At 50.0% G+C, this 21355-nt stretch overlaps 1 protein-coding gene across 5 annotated transcripts in view; it reads right to left on the bottom strand.

The window, feature by feature from the left end:
• flna (filamin A, alpha (actin binding protein 280)) overlaps positions 1-21355 on the bottom strand; it is a 37946-nt gene that overhangs the window by 13852 nt on the left and 2739 nt on the right. For 3 of the 5 annotated variants that reach the window (XM_062460381.1, XM_062460382.1, XM_062460383.1), the window contains exons 2-23: positions 18296-18753; positions 11061-11312; positions 10887-10984; positions 9914-10061; positions 9608-9726; positions 9312-9389; positions 8849-9011; positions 8400-8600; positions 5687-5824; positions 5432-5558; positions 5205-5341; positions 4872-5068; positions 4443-4556; positions 4205-4348; positions 3959-4082; positions 3706-3866; positions 3529-3619; positions 3270-3439; positions 2794-2911; positions 2106-2218; positions 1733-1882; positions 1147-1465 (exon numbers count right to left, since the gene is read on the bottom strand). In XM_062460381.1, coding sequence (XP_062316365.1) covers positions 1147-1465; positions 1733-1882; positions 2106-2218; positions 2794-2911; positions 3270-3439; positions 3529-3619; positions 3706-3866; positions 3959-4082; positions 4205-4348; positions 4443-4556; positions 4872-5068; positions 5205-5341; positions 5432-5558; positions 5687-5824; positions 8400-8600; positions 8849-9011; positions 9312-9389; positions 9608-9726; positions 9914-10061; positions 10887-10984; positions 11061-11312; positions 18296-18665 — 3532 coding nt within the window. In that variant the 5' untranslated portion in view covers positions 18666-18753. Of the gene's footprint in view, positions 1-1146; positions 1883-2105; positions 2219-2793; positions 2912-3269; positions 3440-3528; positions 3620-3705; positions 3867-3958; positions 4083-4204; positions 4349-4442; positions 4557-4871; positions 5069-5204; positions 5342-5431; positions 5559-5686; positions 5825-8399; positions 8601-8848; positions 9012-9311; positions 9390-9607; positions 9727-9913; positions 10062-10886; positions 10985-11060; positions 11313-18295; positions 18754-21355 lie in introns of all 5 variants that reach the window. The other 2 variants (XM_062460378.1, XM_062460379.1) reach the window with 1 other exon arrangement.

A 21355-nucleotide genomic window follows, 5' to 3' on the forward strand; every position in this document is an offset into this window, starting at 1 on the left:
CGCTAGGACACGGTACAGGGGTGAGAGAGGTAGAACACGCTAGGACACGGTACAGGGGTGAGAGAGGTAGAACACGCTAGGACACGGTACAGGGGTGAGAGAGGTAGAACACGCTAGGACACGGTACAGGGGTGAGAGAGGTAGAACACGCTAGGACACGGTACAGGGGTGAGAGAGGTAGAACACGCTAGGACACGGTACAGGGGTGAGAGAGGTAGAACACGCTAGGACACGGTACAGGGGTGAGAGAGGTAGAACACGCTAGGACACGGTACAGGGGTGAGAGGTAGAACACGCTAGGACACGGTACAGGGGTGAGAGAGGTAGAACACGCTAGGACACGGTACAGGGGTGAGAGAGGTAGAACACGCTAGGACACGGTACAGGGGTGAGAGAGGTAGAACACGCTAGGACACGGTACAGGGGTGAGAGAGGTAGAACACGCTAGGACACGGTACAGGGGTGAGACAGGTAGAACATGCTAGGACACGGTACAGGGGTGAGAGGTAGAACATGCTAGGACACGGTACAGGGGTGAGACAGGTAGAACATGCTAGGACACGGTACAGGGGTGAGAGAGGTAGAACACGCTAGGACACGGTACAGGGGTGAGAGGTAGAACATGCTAGGACACGGTACAGGGGTGAGAGAGGTAGAACACGCTAGGACACGGTACAGGGGTGAGAGAGGTAGAACATGCTAGGACACGGTACAGGGGTGAGAGGTAGAACATGCTAGGACACGGTACAGGGGTGAGAGGTAGAACATGCTAGGACACGGTACAGGGGTGAGAGAGGTAGAACATGCTAGGACACGGTACAGGGGTGAGACAGGTAGAACATGCTAGGACACGGTACAGGGGTGAGACAGGTAGAACATGCTTGGACACGGTACAGGGGTGAGAGAGGTAGAACATGCTAGGACACGGTACAGGGGTGAGACAGGTAGAACATGCTAGGACACGGTACAGGGATGAGAGAGGTAGAACATGCTAGGACACGGTACAGGGGTGAGACAGGTAGAACATGCTAGAACACGGTACAGGGGTGAGAGAGGTAGAACATGCTAGGACACGGTACAGGGGTGAGAGAGGTAGAACATGCTAGGACACGGTACAGGGATGAGGAGAGAGAGGAACCCCCTCACCTTTGCCCTCCACCCCCGGGCCAAACACCCGGACTGCGCTGGCGTCCACGGCGGGCTCCACAGTGAGTCGGGCTGGGAAGCTGGGTACGTCCTGCCCCCCGTAGCGGATGGTGACAGTGTAGCATCCGGGACTCAGGGGGATGTAGGTGATGGTGTAAGTGCCGTCCCCGTTGTCCTGGATACGGACCTCTGCCTCCGTGCCGCCGTCGGAGATGATCTCGATGGTGAGCTCGGCCGGGCCGGCATTGGTACAGTCCACCACGAACTCCCCCGTCTCCCCCACCTTGGCACGCTCCAGACCAGGGCCTGAGCAGCGCACCTGGGGGGGCAGGGTTACCTTGGGTGTGTGTACCTTGGAGGGCTGTGTGTGTGGGTGTACCTGGGAGGGCTGTGTGTGTGTGTGTGTACCTTGGAGGGCTGTGTGTGTGGGTGTACCTGGGAGGGCTGTGTGTGTGTGTGTGTACCTTGGAGGGCTGTGTGTGTGGGTGTACCTGGGAGGGCTGTGTGTGTGTGTGTGTGTACCTTGGAGGGCTGTGTGTGTGTGTGTGTGTGTGTGTACCTGGGAGGGCTGTGTGTGTGTGTGTACCTTGGAGGAGTCTGTGGGGGGGTAAGCCGTGGAGCTGAAGGGGGATCCTGGGATCGGAGCTCCGTCATAGGTCAACTCCACCTGGTAGGGCCCCGCCTCCCGAGGGATGAACTTCAACTGATTGGTCTCTGGGCTCAGCCCTGACTCCACCTACTCATGAATATGATAATGAGCTTCCTCAGCATCCTGTGTATTACGGTACACCTAAATTATCCTCCTTCATTACCCCCAAAAATATAACACTAAACTACAACATGCAATACAAAACTTTAAAAATCAAATTATAAAGAACAAAAGTTTAAACATCCTGTAAAGGTTTGAATTGAAGCTTTATTTAAAAAGAACAAACATGCAGACACAAACACCCTCGTACCTTACTGGACACCGGCTTTCCTGATGGACCAATCACCTTGGCCTCCACCTTGCCCTGTCCTCCTGCCCCCTTCGACTTCACAGTCACTTCCTGGTCCCTGCCAACTGTCATCTCTATAGTAGAAGGAGGAAGGGGGAAAGACAGAGAGAGAGAAAACCACATGAGAATAGCACTGAACTGATGGAGGTGTAGAGGAGGGGGGTGGAGGAGGTGTAGAGGAGAGGGGGTGGAGGAGGTGTAGAGGAGAGGGGGGTGGGGTGGAGGAGGTGTAGAGGAGAGGGGGGTGGGGTGGAGGAGGTGTAGAGGAGAGGGGGGTGGGGTGGAGGAGGTGTAGAGGAGAGGGGGGTGGGGTGGGGTGGAGGAGGTGTAGAGGAGAGGGGGGTGGGATGGAGGAGGTGTAGAGGAGAGGGGGGTGGGATGGAGGAGGTGTAGAGGAGAGGGGGGTGGGGTGGAGGAGGTGTAGAGGAGAGGGGGGTGGGGTGGAGGAGGTTTAGAGGAGAGGGGGGTGGGATGGAGGAGGTGTAGAGGAGAGGGGGGTGGGATGGAGGAGGTGTAGAGGAGAGGGGGGTGGGGTGGAGGAGGTGTAGAGGAGAGGGGGGTGGGGTGGAGGAGGTTGTGTAGAGGAGAGGGGGGTGGAGGAGGTTGTGTAGAGGAGAGGGGGGTGGAGGAGGTGTAGATGGGTGCGTACTCTGTCCCAGCCCCGTCACGTTGATCTTGCTGAGGTCCAGGCTGGGCGCCACGGCAACAGAGAAGGGGCTCTTAGGTATAGGGTCTCCTCCGTAGGTCACGGCCACGCCCATTTGACCCTGGAAGAGAGGAGTCACACATGGGGGAGGAGTCACACATGGGGGAGGAGTCGCAGGAGGGGGAGGAGTCGCAGGAGGGGGAGGAGTCGCAGGAGGGGGAGGAGTCGCAAGAGGGGGAGGAGTCGCAAGAGGGGGAGGAGTCGCAAGAGGGGGAGGAGTCGCAAGAGGGGGAGGAGTCGCAAGAGGGGGAGGAGTCGCAAGAGGGGGAGGAGGTGCAGGAGGGGGAGGAGTCACAGGAGGGGGAGGAGTCGCAGGAGGAGTCATGAAAGGGAATAAAATTGCTGCCGAACAACAATGTACCCGAGGATGTGTGATTGAGTGTGTGGTGGTGTGTGTGTGTCTACGTGTGTGCGCTCACCTGTTGCACGGGCGTGTACTTGACGGTGTGTGTGTTGTCGTGGTTGTTGATGATCTCCAGGTCTTTGATGGCATCGGCTTTGGAGGGTCCGGTGAACACAGCACCCAGACGAGCCTGACCCGCTGCCTTGGTGTTCACCGTGAAGCTGGTGGGCTTGTTCAGCTCCACACCTGGGAGAGAGAGACAGAGTGATGGTATACGTGTGGTGTGTATTATATGGTGTGTGTATATAGTGTGTGTGTGTGTGTGTGTGTCTCACCAGTGCGGCTCAGTCCAGGGCCCTCAGCCTTCACCTTGCTGGCGTCATGTGACGGGTCCACCTTGATCCTGATGGGAGTCATGGGGATGGTCTGGAACACAGGCAGAGAGTCAGCACGCACACACACACACACGCACACACACACACGCACACACACACACACAACCCAGCCCCCACCTGGTCAGCGAACAGCACCATGATGGTGTAGCTGCCGGCTCCAGGAGGCGTGTACTTGACGGTGAACGTGTCGTTGTCGTTCCTGATGATGTCAAAGTCGATGTCCGCCTCCGCCGGCCCCACTACTCCCGGAGCACACTTGATGCCTATACTGATGTCTCCTGCACACAGACACACACACAGGTAATTCCTATACTGATGTCTCCTGCACACACACACACAGGTGATACCTATGCTGTTGTTGCACACACACCTTGTCCGGCCTCAGCACAGTCCACAGTGAACAGTGTGGGCTCAAAGGCCTTCAGGCCGGTCTTGGCCACGCCCGGTCCAGACACCTTCACCTTGTTAGGGTGGCAACCTGCTCCGATGGCCATCTGTACACACACACACACACAGACAGGCCAGACACCCACACACAGACAGGGCAGACACACAAACAGTTAAAGTAGTGTTTGTGTGTGCGTGTGTCCCTGTGTGTGTGTGCGTGTGCGCTCACTCTGAAGGGGCTGTCTGGGATGTTGACCCCGCCCCAGGACACCATGATGGTGTGTTTGAGGGGCTTGCGGGGCGTGTAGCTGCAGCTGTAGGTCCCATTCCCATTGTCTTTCACCTGCACCTCCACAGGGGTTCCATCTGCATCCTGCTCACACACACACCCCACAGACATACAGTTAGTCTGCCGACCTTGACAGAGAAAAGGTTTACCTGATGTAGTCTTCCCCCCCCCCCCTCACCTGGGCGGTGATCTTGAGGGGAGCTCTGCCTCCCAGCTTAGCGTCCACGGTGAACTCTGCTGGCTTCCCCACCGCCAGACCACTGCTCTGCAGGCCAGGGCCAAACGCCTTCACCTGCAGCACACACACACACACAGTATTACAGCTGAGCCTCATGCCTATGCTTCAGAACAACCCATGGTTTATGTGTACCTGGTGTGCGTGCATGTACCTGTGCAGGTGTGTGTGTACCTGTGCAGGTGTGTGTGTACCTGTAGAGGTGTGTGTGTACCTGTGCAGGTGTGTGTGTACCTGTAGAGGTGTGTGTGTACCTGTGCAGGTGTGTGTGTACCTGTGCAGGTGTGTGTGTACCTGTAGAGGTGTGTGTGTACCTGTAGAGGTGTGTGTGTACCTGTAGAGGTGTGTGTGTACCTGTGCAGGTGTGTGTACCTTGTCAGGGTGGAAGTCCTTGCCGGGGGCGGGGCTGATGTCCGCCATGTAGGGGGAGTGCTGGATGTCCTCTCCGTTGCAGAGCACGTGCACTGCATACTCCCCCGCCTCCATGGGCCAGTAACGCACGTCACATGACCCGTCCCCCTTATCATCACACTCTATCTTAGCCTGGGACGGGCCCTCCACAGAGAACCCTGACACACACACACACACACGTGATTTCTTGCACCTTCTCAGCAGTGATAGTCCGTCTTTGTGTCTACGTGTGCGTTTCTGTATGTCTGAGTGTGTGTGTCTGTGTGTGTATGTGTGTGTGTGTGTGTGTCTTACCGAGCGTGCCTACGTTGTCCCCCACGGCTTCGACCACAAAGTCAGCTGACTTCCCGACCACGCCCCCCTCTAGACCCGGCCCCCAGGCTCGCACCTTCTGGGAGCCCGACTCCGCCCCCACCTTCACCTCCAGGGGGCTGGGGGGACAGCATCATCATCATACACTAAATGTCGATGGTGGAGTGTGAGCGAGTGAGAGCGAGTCAGAGATAAGGAGGTGTGTGTACCTGCGGGGGATGTGCTGTCCTCCCCAGGTGATGGTGATGCTGTAGGTGCCCGGGGTGGTGGGGTAGTAATCGAACCCATACACCCCATCACCTAGGTCCTGCCTCTTACAGGGCTCCTCCAGACCCTCTGCGTGCGCGCACACACACACACACACACACACACACACACGATTAGCTCTGGTGGTTTACAAAGACAAAGACGCTGGGATGTGTAGTTTGAGAGGCCCGGAGGATTGTGGGAGTTGTGTAACTCACTGGGGCCCTTGATGGAGACCTTGAGATCCCCGGTGCCGGCTCCTCGGGTGTAGACCCTGAAGTCTGCCGTCTCCTTCACCCTCAGGCCTTTTGGCTGCAGGCCACGCCCCTTGGCCTGGCACAGGCTGGGGTTACAGGCTGGGGGAGGGGGGGGAGGGCAGAGGGGGGTGGAGCACAGTTTTTAGAAGGGGTGATAATTTTATTTTAAACCAACAGGGTAGAATTTCTGGGGAAGTTGTAAGGTGCGCTTGAGGCAGCTGCAGCAGGTTATCTAGCTATCTCACCTCCAAACCTGTTTAAACTCAAACGGCCAAATATTTGGAGAGTTTTCATGGGTGTACTTACATTTTACAACTGATATGTCTGTATATTTTAAACAAGTATCCACACTTACCCTTGATCAATATTGCATGGATAAAAAAAAAAGCATATAACATTTGTTGCTGCTCATTTACACTTCAGAATACTAAGAGTTAAGTGTAGAATGAAACAGGATTCTCTCATTTTCTGAAGAGGGAATGGTGATGTGCCTCATAGTTTAACCAGTTGCATAAAAACTAAGAAATTGTGCAATCCTGTGTACTAAACTATAATATGACTTAAACGTCCCCTTATGTTCTCCCCTTCAACTGATATTTTTAAGCATTTACACATATTGCATTTCATCAATAAAGAAACCACTAAAAAAACAAGCCGATTCGATCAACTTCACTATGGCAGTAGCTTAGCTGGATCGTGATTCCAACAGTACAGAAAATATGCCCCCAAAAACGCAAGCTTGAAATGTATTTTTTGAAAACTCTCAATATTGCTGGAAATATCGTTCGACGCATTTCCAACTGAACTTCAGTCTGACGTGTTGTGTAGCAAGTTATCGAGAAGGAACTAAAAGGGTTCGCTTTCTGTAACTATAGTAACACCCATCTATGGCCTGGCTGTCTATCCAATCAATCTTGTAGTTCGGATATTAGGTGGCATTGATTGCTCTCCAGGAAGACTCGTAATTTATTGCTTTAATAATCGATCAGTTCATTTAGCTCCTAGCTTCAGACCAGACACCCTGACCAGTTAGTAACGACAGCTAACTACTTCTGTGTGGGATCGCTAGAGGCCAGAGCTAACCAGAACGAAGCAGGGCAGTCTACTTCCGTTTGTTTTAGACAGTTTGTGAGGGGTACTTTTCAGTAAAACTGACTGTTTATATCACAGCCTGGAAACATAGCTAGGTACATAACATGTTATCCCCCTGGCCCGTTTCTGTAGCTTTTGAAGAAGTTATAGCTAGCTATCTTCCTGAAGCAAAGGGTCAGGGTTAGGGCTGAACTACTTAGCTAGGTAAACGCGCACAGGTGTGTGATGTCATTACGTTAGCGACTGGTTAGCTAGTTGGCTACTGTCAGCGGCACTTTTCTCCACAAAAACTTAAATTATTCATTTACAGTACTGCAGGTCTTGATCTCAAACTTTCGAACCTTTTTTGTAAATTTCCGAAAATATTTTCACAGCTTTTTTTCCTCACACCACACAAACGTTTATTTTTTTTAGACCCTTTTTCGAAAATATTCTTGTTGCCTTCTGCCTTGCTCCATGGTAGCTTCGTAGACTAGCTTACGTTTGTGGTGCATGATAGCCATGACATGAAAAAAGGCGCACAATGACAAGATTAAAACTAAGGTAACGAGCTGGCTTTAAAATTCAAGTAGCAAGTACAGATATTTGTGTAAAAAATGGAGTGAAAGTAAAATGTTGTCAGAAACATTGTGACGTAGGCCTACTGATTCGAGAAGAATCTACTTAAGTACAGTAACAAAGTAGGCTATTTGTACATCATTCCCATCTCTGTCTACTTTACATTAATATATTCTACAACTTAATTATACAGGAGGATCACTTTTTATTAAACTTTATGCTAACTTTATCATACAGGATAACTATATTAAACATCTCCTCTGCCCTCCTTCCTCATATCATTCCAGACCTGCTCTCCCAGACCACTGAGGAAGTGACATGTCATCTCCACAGGAAATGAGTGGGCATCACAGTGCATGATTAGAAGTGTGTAATTTAGGCCCTGCTGACTCATCACCAGGCAACCTAGAAGCCCCAGAAGAGGGGGCGGGGCTACTGGCACCAGCAGACAGGAAGGTGTCAGATGGAACAAACTAAAATCATGTTTTCATCCAGGTCGAGAACAAGACTGGATCAAGTCCTTTTAATGTATTTGAGGGGAACTTTACACTTGAAAATATTGTGCTTAAGCAAAAATACGACACACATACGACCCACACACACACACACACACACACAATACCCAAGAGAGATCCCAGGAAACAGGAAATGACAGCAGAAGGAAGATGCCGCTCCACAGAGAGAAGAGATACCAGGAGACCTCTGGAGGAGAGAGGAGGGGGGGAGAGAGGAGGAGAGAGATAGGAGACAATGGAAAAAAAGGAAAAAAAGAAAATGAAGAGGTAGAGATAGATAGAGGGGAGAAGGAGGCAGAGAGAAAACCAGTCAGTAGTGAGAGAAGAATTTAAAACCACTCGTCAGAAACGCACAGAATCAAAGACATCATACACCATCAGAGAGCAGAGCAGATACAAACGTGTTCCTCCTCTCTCTGACCACCTCCTCCCATCCCTCCATACCTCCATCTCTACACCGCCATCCCTCATCTCCCTCCCTCCATCCCTCTCCCCATCCCCTCTCTTACCCTCTCCCACATGGACAGTGAAGGGGCTCTTGCTGATCTGCCCCCCAGCGAAGGTGACATAGATGGAGTGCGCCCCCTCCTGGCTGGGTTTGTAGGTGCAGCGGTAGCTGCTGTTGCCCTTGTCTTCCACCACGCAGGCCACAGCCTCCCTGCTCCCTGCAGGGTCCACCACCACCACCTCCACCTCCCCCACACCCGCCCCTGGACACGGAGCAGACAGGGAGGAAGACACTGTGATATGATTTACAACACACACACACCTCCCAAATACCCATACCACCTCCCTGCCCCCCACACAAACACTCACGTTCCAAACACATACACCAACTCCCCCCCCCCCCTCCCACACACATGACCACCCCCTCCCAAACACCAATACACACACCTCTACCCCCCCCCCCCCCACACACACACCTTCTCCACCCCCTCCACCACCCCCTCACACACACCTGCGGTGTAGACATCAAAGTAAGTGGTCTTGTTGGCAATGTTCCCAGCAGGCTCCAGGCCAGGGCCCTGGGCGGTGGCCTTGCTTGAATCACCCTGGGCCATGCCCACCTCCACCTCAAACGGGCTCTTGGAGATGTTCTGGCCCGCGAACAGCACCGTCACCTGGGAAACACACCATCAACAGGGAAACACACCGGCTAAAAGTTAAAGGCAATAGTCTATAAATTCAAGGCTATAATCTAAAGGTTGGTAACTGAAAGCTAAATGGTAGATGTTACAAGCTAGCTTACAATTGTGACCTAAAGGCTCCGGGGGCAGAGCTACAGGCTAACATACTAGCAGGCTAACAGACTAGCAGGCTAACAGACTAGCAGGCTAACAGACTAGCAGGCTAACAGACTAGCAGGCTAACAGACTAGCAGGCTAACAGACTAGCAGGCTAACAGACTAGCAGCAGCTTACCTTGTGCATGCCGGTGACTTTGGGGACATAGAAGACGGAGTAGGTTCGGTTCTTATCGTTGTTGGCCGTCACTTTAGCCTGAGGAAAACATCAGGTCACACACTAACACCATCGTGTGTGTGTGTTTATAGGTGTGTGTTTATGTGGGTCTGTATATTTGCGTCTGTGTACGTTTATGTTTGTACATGTTTATACTTGTTTACATACTGTTTGTATGTCTGGATCTGTGTGTGAGTGAGTGCATTTGCGTTTGTGCATATGTGTTTGTGTGTGTGTGTGTAGAGGTATGTGTGTACCTCCTCTCTGTGTCCTGCAGGGTCTTCCACATACACCAGCACCTCCCCCATCCCAGCGCTGATGGTTTCCACAGTGAACACAGCCTTCTTCATCACCACGTTCCCCATCGGCTCCACACCTGGGGGGGGGGGGGGGGATTAGCAACTACATGGTGTGCGTGTGTATATGCAGTGAGTGTGTGTGTCCACATGGTGTGTGTGTCTACGTGGTGTGTGTGTACGTGGTGTGTGTGTGTGTCTGCGGTGTGTGTGTGTCTGCGGTGTGTGTGTGTATGCACGGTGTGTGTGTATGCACGGTGTGTGTACCGGGTCCGTAGGCGCGAGCCTTCTTGGGGTTGAGTTTGGGGCGGAGCGGAGCTCCTGGCTTCAGCTTGGACTTGGGGAACTGAGACAGGTAGGTCATGACAGAGTGCTCATCCACGTTGGGGTCCACGATCTCCTCTGGGGTGATCACCTAGGCAACAGGGACACCAGGAGACAGTTGCTGTGTTTATCTATTGTTGCCGTGGCGAAGAACAACGCATCTGTTCTGATTTCACAACCAGATAACCACAAACCAGAAGGTCTGTTGTGTGTATGTGTGTGTGTGTGTATGCCAGTCGTGCCAACCTCATGATCCAGTTTCCCCATGTACAGGAAGAGACAGACTGAAACTATACACACACCACAACACACAGTGATGCTTAGAAGCAGAGTTCTTCTCAGCAGAGCTGGTAGTGAGGGTGGAAACTCCCCCGACCACAGAGCTGCCAACACGCCACCAACACGCCACCCTGCACGCCAACACGCCACCCTGCACGCCAACACCAGCCTGCCAACACGCCACCAACCCTTCTATCCTGACAACACGATCACACTTCATAATAATGTATAGTACCAGGTTGTTTGGCATTTAGCTTGACCCCAAAGGCAATAGTGTGAAAGTTAGCATGGTTATCCCTGGCTAGAAAGGTTAGCTGTAGTGGAGAACAATTTGAAAGTTAGCCTGGTGAGCATTAGCATAAGACAAAAGAAAGACATTCATATTACCGTGGTTAGCATTAGCAAAATCCCATCGAAAACAATGTTAACATTACCATGGTTAATCCTGACTAGGTCGATCAACATTAGCTTAACCCCATATAAAACAATATTAGTGTTAGCATTAGCTTAACCCCATCGAGAACAATGTGAATATTAGCAGGGTTAGTATTAGTTTAACCTCATAGAGCACAATGTTAGCGTTAACATTAGCTTAAGCCCACAGAGAACAATGTTATCGTTAGCATGGCTAGCTTACCTGAGGGATCCCCAGCCAGTCATCAGCCTGCTGCATGGCCTCGCGGGCGTTGTCCACTGGCTTGGTCTGGTCCCACTGGTCCCAGTCAGGACACAGACCTACAGTCAGGCAGGAGGAAGTCAGCAACACACACACACACCTCACAGCACCACCCCCTCCACCCCCCTTCCATACCAGGAGCGCAGCTGTCCACCAGAGCCCCCAGAGCACGGCCGCTCTGCCAGTCCCTGCTGAAGTTGGTGATGGGCATCTCCGGGACCTTGTTCTGGATCCAGCCCAGGAGCCTCTGCTTGGGGGTCTTCTGCCGGCTCTCCTCCGTCTCCTCGTCCTCGTCCCACATGGGCATGGAGATGGAGTAGTGCAGGATCAGGGTCCAGATCAGACCCAGGATCAGCTTCAGGTTCCCATCCACAATGGCCTTGGAGTCTGGGGGGGATCACAGGTCAGATTAGGGGTTCATGTCACATACACATGGAGGGGGGGGGTGTTGTTGCAAGGGAGAGGTTGGTTTACGTAGTGTAACACGTGTGTGTGTGTGTGTGTGTGTGTGTGTGTGTGTTGTGTTTGCACGTCTGTGCTTGCTGCAGGTATGTGCTTGCTCTTCATATTTCTACACACCAGGGTGTGTCACTTTCTGACATTACTCTACCCCAACACAGGCCCCAACACCAACACATTACTCCACACCAACACACCCCAAAACTAGCTGACATAGACCAAAGTAGCTAGCAGCACTAGTTGCTTTTGTTCAGGAAAATGCTTGTGTTGTTTGGCAACAATCCAGTGGAGTTACGGAACTATTGGCCAAGTCAAATGAATGATAATCAAACTATGTGTCGTCGCTTTGTTAACTAATAAATGATGCATGTAGAACTGTTGTATGAAAGCAGCATCCCAGGAGAGGTGTACTACTGAAGGGAGTCCAGATATAAACATGAAGACTAACACGTTACTGTAATACTGTAAAACCAGCTAGTTTGCTCACAGTTTGAGGCCAGGACGTGAGATCAATGGTCCAGGATGTGATGTTACTGGTAACAGTTTGGGACCATGAAGTGAGGTCACTAGTCCAGGATGTGATGTCACTGGTAACAGTGGGACCATGAAGTGAGGTCACTAGTCCAGGATGTGATGTCACTGGTAACAGTTTGGGACCATGAAGTTAGGTCACTAGTCCAGGATGTTGGTAGGGAAGCACATTCTGAACGCCACAACTACAGATATGGTCATGAATTTAATGTATACAAACACACTTAAAACATGGCTAGATGCTACAGTGAGTGGTGTGTTTCTGAGCGATGTGTAAATGTGTAAGTACATGTGCGTGTATATACATGCTCGTGTGTGTGTGCAAGTATACTTGTGTGTTTAACCATGTGTGACTATTAGATTCCTGTGTCTGAAAGCCACCAAGCACGAGAGGAATCTGCTTCCTCAGACCACAGGGCTGTGATCCAGGCCTTATACGGCCCCACACCAGAACATTCCCCCCAGAGTGACTCATACCACCACCCCCCCCCACCCCGACCCCCCCCGTGTGTGTGTGCGTACGTATGTGTGTGTGTTGTAGAGACAGTGAAAGCAAAGGGGTATACGTGTTTGTGTACGTGTGTATGAGAATGCGTGTGTGTTTGCATGTGTATGTGTGAGGCTGTGTGTGTGTGTGTCCTCTCCCCCAGACTCCCATGACTCAACTGTCTGGCTTGCCATGACCTCTGACATCATCACGACCCTCAACCCCCAGTCGGACCCCTGCCCCCTGTCTCAGAGGAGCGGGGATTGTTGGGGGATGGAGGGAAGAATGAGGGGAATAAAAAATGTGGATGAAAGGACCAGGCATTGCTATGACTACAGTCCTGGTCTGTCTACACCAGGCGTTTCCATGACTACAGTACTGGTCTACACCAGGCATTTCCATGATTACAAACAAATTCCAGTCGTAGAACATTTGAACTTTGGATGTTCTAAATTAGTTGTTGTGAAAATTCCATTCTCTGATTCTAAATCTGCTTAGACTGCTGGCAGAAGTGAACAGGGGTCAGGTCTGCAGAACCAGGTGAGGGTGTAGGATAATATAGGAGGGATTAGGGTGGTGTAGGATAGTATAGGAGGGAGTAGGGTGGTGTAGGATAGTATAGGAGGGGGTAGGGTGGTGTAGGATAGTATAGGAGGGGGTAGGGTGGTGTAGGATAGTATAGGAGGGGGTAGGGTGGTGTAGGATAGTATAGGAGGGGGTAGGGTGGTGTACGGTAGTGACCACACCAAACTGTCATCCAGCCCAGACAGAACATTCAGAGGAAATATCTCACATTCCAAGCTAGCCTTATCAAGAGACATGACACACAGACACAGGGCTATGGGCAGTAGTCTTCACTCCTTTGCATGCATAAACACACGCCATGTTTGGTGATTATACACCCTAACACAGGAATACCAGAGCTGTGAAGAAGGCTTACAGACTTGCTGGTAAAATATAAAAAGAGTTCCATGGAGAATCTAACCAGGGTTCAATATGTTTATAGTTGAATTCACATCAGTGTAATTTCTACTGGTTCTCTTCTATATCTCTGGGTCAAGCCTTGCCACCCTCCCTTCCTCTCTCCTTCCCTCTCTCCCTTCTTCCCTCCCTCTCTGTTCTTAATCTGCCTCTCCCACCAGAGGCCCTACAGCCTCTACATTTCCTCTCCTTCCTCCCTCCCTCCCTCCCTCCTCCCCCTCCGCTGGAAGGGCTCCTTCTGGTTTTGTATCCTTAAAAGGGTCGAAGTGTTGCGCGGCTGGCAGCCCTCCCACCCTCTCAGCTCCGGTTACAGAGGGAGGAGGAGGGAGGGATGAGAGGAGGGAGGAGGAGGGAGAAAGTAAGAGAAAGACTGAAAAGTGCTGTGTGAGACATTTTTAAAGCCCACACTGGCAGTGTCTTTCTGGGAGGGGAGAGGAGAGGGCGAACTGGCTCTGACTGACAGAGGAACGACTGGAAGGAAAAGAGGGGTGTGGAATAGAGAGAGAGAGGAGGAGTTGTAACAGAAGAGAGGAGAGAACTAGTGAAGATCAGTCAAGAAAGAATCAGAGAGAGAGAGGGGGGGGGGGGGACAGTTGAGAAGATAGTAGTAAAACGTCCGAGTGCTGTGTGTTGGCAATGGCCAGCAAGGCCTCGTCCAATCACTGGCCAGCAAGGCCTTGTCCAATCACTGGCCAGCAAGGCCTTGTCCAATCACTGACCAGCCAGCCAGGAAGTTATGTTAATGATAATCAACAGGAAGTGAACCATTTAAACAATTAGAGGTCCTCTCCCTATCTATCTCTCCTGGATCTTTTTAGGAAGTTTCTCAGACTGTCTTTGCAGAATTTCACTGATGTTATAAAGTAAAATGACAACAATAATGTCATTAAGTCAAGTAATTCTGGTCTCTATGCTACACCACACAGCATGTTGTAGAGAATATATTCTATACCAGACAACATGTAGAGAATATATTCTATACCAGACAACATGTAGAGAATATATTCTATACCAGACAACATGTAGAGAATATATTCTATACCAGACAACATGTAGAGAATATATTCTATACCAGACAACATGTAGAGAATATATTCTATACCAGACAACATGTAGAGAATATATTCTATACCAGACAACATGTAGAGAATATATTCTATACCAGACAACATGTAGAGAATATATTCTATACCAGACAACATGTAGAGAATATATTCTATACCAGACAACATGTAGAGAATATATTATATACCAGACAACATGTAGAGAATATATTCTATACCAGACAACATGTAGAGAATATATTCTATACCAGACAACATGTAGAGAATATATTATATACCAGACAACATGTAGAGAATATATTATATACCAGACAACATGTAGAGAATATATTCTATACCAGACAACATGTAGAGAATATATTCTATACCAGACAACATGTAGAGAATATATTATATACCAGACAACATGTAGAGAATATATTCTATACCAGACAACATGTAGAGAATATATTATATACCAGACAACATGTAGAGAATATATTCTATACCAGACAACATGTAGAGAATATATTATATACCAGACAACATGTAGAGAATATATTCTATACCAGACAACATGTAGAGAATATATTCTATACCAGACAACATGTAGAGAATATATTATATACCAGACAACATGTAGAGAATATATTCTATACCAGACAACATGTAGAGAATATATTCTATACCAGACAACATGTAGAGAATATATTATATACCAGACAACATGTAGAGAATATATTATATACCAGACAACATGTAGAGAATATATTCTATACCAGACAACATGTAGAGAATATATTCTATACCAGACAACATGTAGAGAATATATTATATACCAGACAACATGTAGAGAATATATTCTATACCAGACAACATGTAGAGAATATATTATATACCAGACAACATGTAGAGAATATATTCTATACCAGACAACATGTAGAGAATATATTCTATACCAGACAACATGTAGAGAATATATTATATACCAGACAACATGTAGAGAATATATTCTATACCAGACAACATGTAGAGAATATATTCTAGAACAGGCAGCACTACTAAACAGGCCACATTATCTCATGCAAGCTGGTGGAGTGGATTGGTCAAGCACACACACACAAAATTGTGAATGAATATAACTTCCCTAATCTAATATTCCTATCTCCGGCTTAGTATCTGCACACAGTCATGGTGAATGTGTCACAGACACATATATATATATATATATATATATGTATGTGTCCACACACCAGAGGAGTGGTCTCCAATTAGCCTTCACTAAGTTAGGTGTTCTGTGGTCCAGGGAGCTGGTGCGAGTATGGAGACACAGCCACTCGGGTGGTTCCCTCTCCTTGTCCCAGAGTCCCCTACATCCCTAGTTACCTAGATCTGTGCGGTTGGTGAGAGATTACTCCTGTCTGAAGTTAAGGTAGGTATTCAGCTTCCTGTCTGAATTCTGAGTCAGTCTATCCTCAGCGAAGAGAGGTGGGGAGAGAGAAGGAGAGGAGGGGAGAGAGAAAAAGGGGAGAGGGGAGGGGAGAGGAGAGGGGAGGACAACCTGCCATAGTTTAACAGACTAAACTGATTATTGATTTTCCAAACATTCCAGTAGCATCCAACAGCCCTTCCACAACCAAACCAGCAGAAACAGCACTCACTCAAACCTGGGGGATGTTTTTTGCCCCCCCCCCCACACACACACACACACACACACACTCAACAAGCTCTAACACCTACACCCATGCACACACACACACACACACACTCAACAAGCACAAACACTCGCACACCCCTCAACCCTAAAGCACAAACACACACACACACACAAACACCACATTCCTCTGGCAGACAGACATAGCAGAGCTGTCTGTCCACACAGACAGTTCATAAAGAAACACTATGCTGCCATAAAAAACATGCATCACATATTACACCACACACATCACACGCACGCACACGCACACAGCCAGGAGAGCCTGTATGAGCTCCTGAGAATGTTGAGCTCCTCTCCTGCTGCTGCTGCTCTACTGACCCTCTGACACACAGGGCAGGGGTCAAGGGTCAGGGGTCGAAACCCAACCACGATGGGGCAGGTAAACTGCTGAGTCAGAAAGGCCAAGACATGACTGCTCTGAGGACAGATCTAGAGAGGACAGATCTAGAATGAGTACAGTCCTTGATCTAGAGAGGACAGATCTAGGATGAGTACAGTCCTTGATCTAGAGAAGACAGATCTAGGATGAGTATAGTCCTTGATCTAGAGAGGATAGATACAGGGAGAGGGAGACAGAGAGAGACGGGGAGAGACGGGGGGAGGGAGGGAGGAAGGAAGGAAGGGAGGGAGGAAGGGAGAGAGAGAGGGTGTGGTCTGGGTGTGTCTTGTTTCTGTAGTGAAATGAGGAAGTGGAGAACAGAGGGAGTTTCTCTCTAACGGTCACATGACCTCCCACCCTGTTCCCCAATGCCCCCTTCCATCCCCCCTATTACCCCCACCCTACCCCATCAATTCCCCCACCATTTCCTACCCCCCCACCCTGCTGGATCCCAAATCAGGGACTAGCTGGCTGGATAGGACAGGCTGGTTGGATGGATAGGACAGGCTGGCTGGATGGATAGGACAGGCTGGCTGGATGGATAGGACAGGCTGGCTGGATGGGACTGACTGGCTGTAGTGTCTCTACTTTTCCAGTCACCAAGATAGAAAACCTGCTAGTGAGGACAGGGGCCTGCTAGTGAGGACAGGGGCCTGCTAGTGAGGACAGGGGCCTGCTAGTGAGGACAGGGGCCTGCTAGTGAGGACAGGGGCCTGCTAGTGAGGACAGGGGCCTGCTAGTGAGGACAGGAACCTGCTGGTGAGGACAGGAGGGGTGTTCAAGTCAACATCCATCTCTGCAGAATGATACTGCTTCTGTAAAGTTGTGTCCCATGAGGTTATGTAAAGTTGCATACTATAACGATGTAAAGTTATGTACTACAAGGTTCTGTTACTTCTACAAAGTAGACTAGATAAGGTGGTGTACTAGGCAAGTTTGTGCAATGAAGTCAGGCTATGTACTATGGGTCAGCTTTGGCAAAGGACGACCAAAGCTACACAAGCTCAGACAATAGAAATCTCTCTCTCCCGTTTCTCTTCGGCCAGACTGCGCTTAAGAGGTCCGCCCGGTCTGGCCAGGCCTATACCGTTTACCAGTGTACAGCAGAGACCGAAGCCGGGGACTCCACTATGGGCCGACTCCAGAAAACTGCGCGCCTCAAATCTCGACAGTAGATAACGCGTTAAACTAACAGGCACACAAAAAAAATCTTCTTTCTTCAAGAACCCCTCAAACTATCTTGTGTCTCGCTGTAGCAGCTAACTCACAGCGGAAGGGCGGACACACGTGTGATTTCACAATTGCCCAAATCTAACGGTATTCTGCAAAGGCATAACTTTTTTCCTCTATTGCGTAGGTCACAGTGAGTCAAATAAACGTTAACACAATGCTGCCAAAGACAGCGTCGGTGTCGCTTGAACGAGCGTTTCAGTGAGCGGTTTATCTCCTGGGCTACTGCAAACGTAGTCCAACCTAACTTGGAATGGGACACTTTAGCTCGTTTCTGCTCCAATTCCCCGTTCACCGCACTCACCCATGCACGCACTGAGCAGCGGCGGGGGAGACCGCTCGGTAGCCTAGCTTACACAGGGAGGTAGAGGGTAGAGGGTAACTAGCAGAGCCACCTGTGGCTGGTTCAAGCTAGGTGAGGGAGGGTACAGGCTGAGAGGTTAGCCTGCAGACACGGGGGCGTTTGGCGTGTTCAACCAAACAGCTGTCACCGATCAATTAGTTACCGTTAAAAACCGCTAACCGGAGCGTCGCTCAACTCACCTATGGACACCAGCTTGATGTTCTCCCGGTCCAGAAACTCGAGAGCCACGGACACATTCTCCAGCTGCATCTGTCTGAAGGTGGGCCGCTGGTTGTACTTTCTAAACATCTTCTTCTGCGACAGGACTTCTAGGAGGCCGATGAGCCTGAGCCCATCTCCTAGGTCGGTCTGCAGGTTCGCGATCCGCTTGTTGACGCATTTCAGGTGCTCGTTACACCAGCGGGTGAACGTGTTCTGCTGGATCTTCTTCCACGGCGCGTCCTCAGCCAGGTCCTTCTCCGTTGCGGGCATGTCTGCGTCCTTGTCCGGGGAGAGAGCGTTGGGAGCGGGCGCGGCGCTCTGGTGGAGGCGGGGGTGCGCGCTGCTCATTTTTATGGTCTCTGGTCGGTCTCAGTTCGCTGGCTGGATTTTTGGGTGGAGTCAGTTCAGCCTCGCGCCGCTCCCTCTCACTAGGTTACTAGGAGTAAGAAGGAGAGAGAGAGAGAGAGAGAGAGAGAGAGAAGAAAAAAGTGAGCTACTGCAAACCTCTTATAGCCTGCAGTCGTGCGTTTCTCAACATTTCCCAAAAGCGTATGAATCACGTTCGCATTTGTCCAAGACAACAATGCGGCGGTTAGTCATGGAGACTTCTCCAGATGGGCGTGCTCAAGGAAGAGCAACAACTCATTTTTTAACTCCATAAAAACTGTGAATATGAAATTGTGCTCACCCACGGCCCTGTCACTGGGCCGTGTCCAAATCAAATCGAACCGTCAGTTTCAGTTGATATGATAAAGCTGGTTATTGATGTATGTTAAAACAGTTTCATGTTCACTAAAAAATATGAGTCTTTGTGTGTAGGGAACACCAGTGTCACACACAACAAACCAGCTGTTAAGTTTGGAAAGTAACTTTCCTAAGCCAAGCAGAGAGAGACAGAGAAGGGGAGAGAGAGCTCTGATTTACCTATACTGAGGGACACTCCCACATTCAATCTGATTGGCCCCAGGGCTAAGAAAAACCTAAGACCACACCCAACTACACACGCACATGCACGCACAGACATGCACACACAAACACATACACTCACATATAGACACACCACCCCACACACATGCATACACTCACATATAGACACACCACCCCACACACATGCATACACTCACATATAGACACACCACCCCACACACATGCATACACTCACATATAGACACACCACCCCACACACATGCATACACTCACATATAGACACACCACCCCACACACATGCATACACTCACATATAGACACACCACCCCACACACATGCATACACTCACATATAGACACACCACCCCACACACATGCATACACTCACATATAGACACACCACCCCACACACATGCATACACTCACATATAGACACACCACCCCACACACATGCATACACTCACATATAGACACACCACCCCACACACATGCATACACTCACATATAGACACACCACCCCACACACATGCATACACTCACATATAGACACACCACCCCACACACATGCATACACTCACATATAGACACACCACCCCACACACATGCATACACTCACATATAGACACACCACCCCACACACATGCATACACTCACATATAGACACACCACCCCACACACATGCATACACTCACATATAGACACACCACCCCACACACATGCATACACTCACATATAGACACACCACCCCACACACATGCATACACTCACATATAGACACACCACCCCACACACATGCATACACTCACATATAGACACACCACCCCACACACATGCATACACTCATGTTCACACACCTGTGTCTAGAGGGAGATGGTGGTCACTTTAACATTCCAGCAGTCTGATTGGCCCCAGGGCTAAGATAAACCAGGACCACACCCTCAGTCACACAACTACACACACACTCCCTCACTGACACACTTCCTCACACACTCACAAACACAAATTCTCTGGATCAGGAAACGGGCGTAGGAGACAGTCTGGTAAACAGCGTGTTACACAGGCCTGAGCACGACTGGGTGGTAGCGGAGGCAGAACTAGTGAGCGTGTGTGAGAGTGTGTGTGAGAGTGTGTGTGTGAGTGTGTGTGTACTGCTCTGTGAGGGTGCAGGGTTGGAGGCTGGAGTAAATATGAGTGTGTCAGATGGACACACACGCCGCCAAGTATGACAAGGAAGTGTGTGCGTGTGTGCGCGTGTGTGTGTGTGTGTGTATGCATGCATTTGTGAGTGTATGTCTATATGGGTGTGTGGGTTTGTATGTCAATATGTCTGCATTTGTGTGTGTATGTGTTTGTATGTCTAGAGTCTTGTCCATGTCTTGTGTCTGTGTATGTGTGAAGGAGGAGCTTGGGTGAGATCATTAACAACCCGTATTCTACCTGGCCTCCACCCCAGCCTCCACCCCAGCCTCCACCCTAACCTCTACCCCAGCCATACCCTAAACCAGTGGTTCTCAACCCTGATTCTTAGGGACCCCCTGCCCTGCATGTTTTAGATGTTTCCCGGCTCCAACACCTGATTCACATGAATGGTCGTTACCAGGCTTCCACAGAGCTTGATAACAACCCATTCATTTGCACCAGGCATGTTGGAGCAGGGAAACATCTAAAACATGCAGGACAGTGGGCCCTGAGGATCAGGCTGACCACCCCATCCATCCATCCAGCCATCTGACGCTTTTCCGGGGGTCGGGTCGCGGGGGCAGCAACCTAAGCAGGGAGGCCCAGACTTCCCTGAACACCCCTGTTCTAGATATTATCCAAGTTCCCTTCAGCACACACACACAGTGAGAGATGTAGAGAGAGAGGCGCAGGGAGAGACAGAGAAAAAGGAAAAGAGGGAGAGAGAGAGAGATATGGAGAGGAAGAGAAAGGGGGAGAGAGACAGAATATTAGAGCGAGAAGGAGACCGAGCATTAGAGAGACAAGGTGGGAGAGAGAGCATATTGGAGAGAGAGAGAAGGAAACAGAATATCGGAGAGAGGGAGAGAGAAAGAAAGAAAGAGAGGGAGGGAGGGGGTGTTTCTTGCCTAAATAAGGAGACTGGATGCTTCG

This window comes from Osmerus eperlanus, chromosome 4 (genome assembly GCF_963692335.1).
Source record: "Osmerus eperlanus chromosome 4, fOsmEpe2.1, whole genome shotgun sequence".
In the NCBI taxonomy this organism is placed as follows: Eukaryota; Metazoa; Chordata; class Actinopteri; order Osmeriformes; family Osmeridae; genus Osmerus; species Osmerus eperlanus.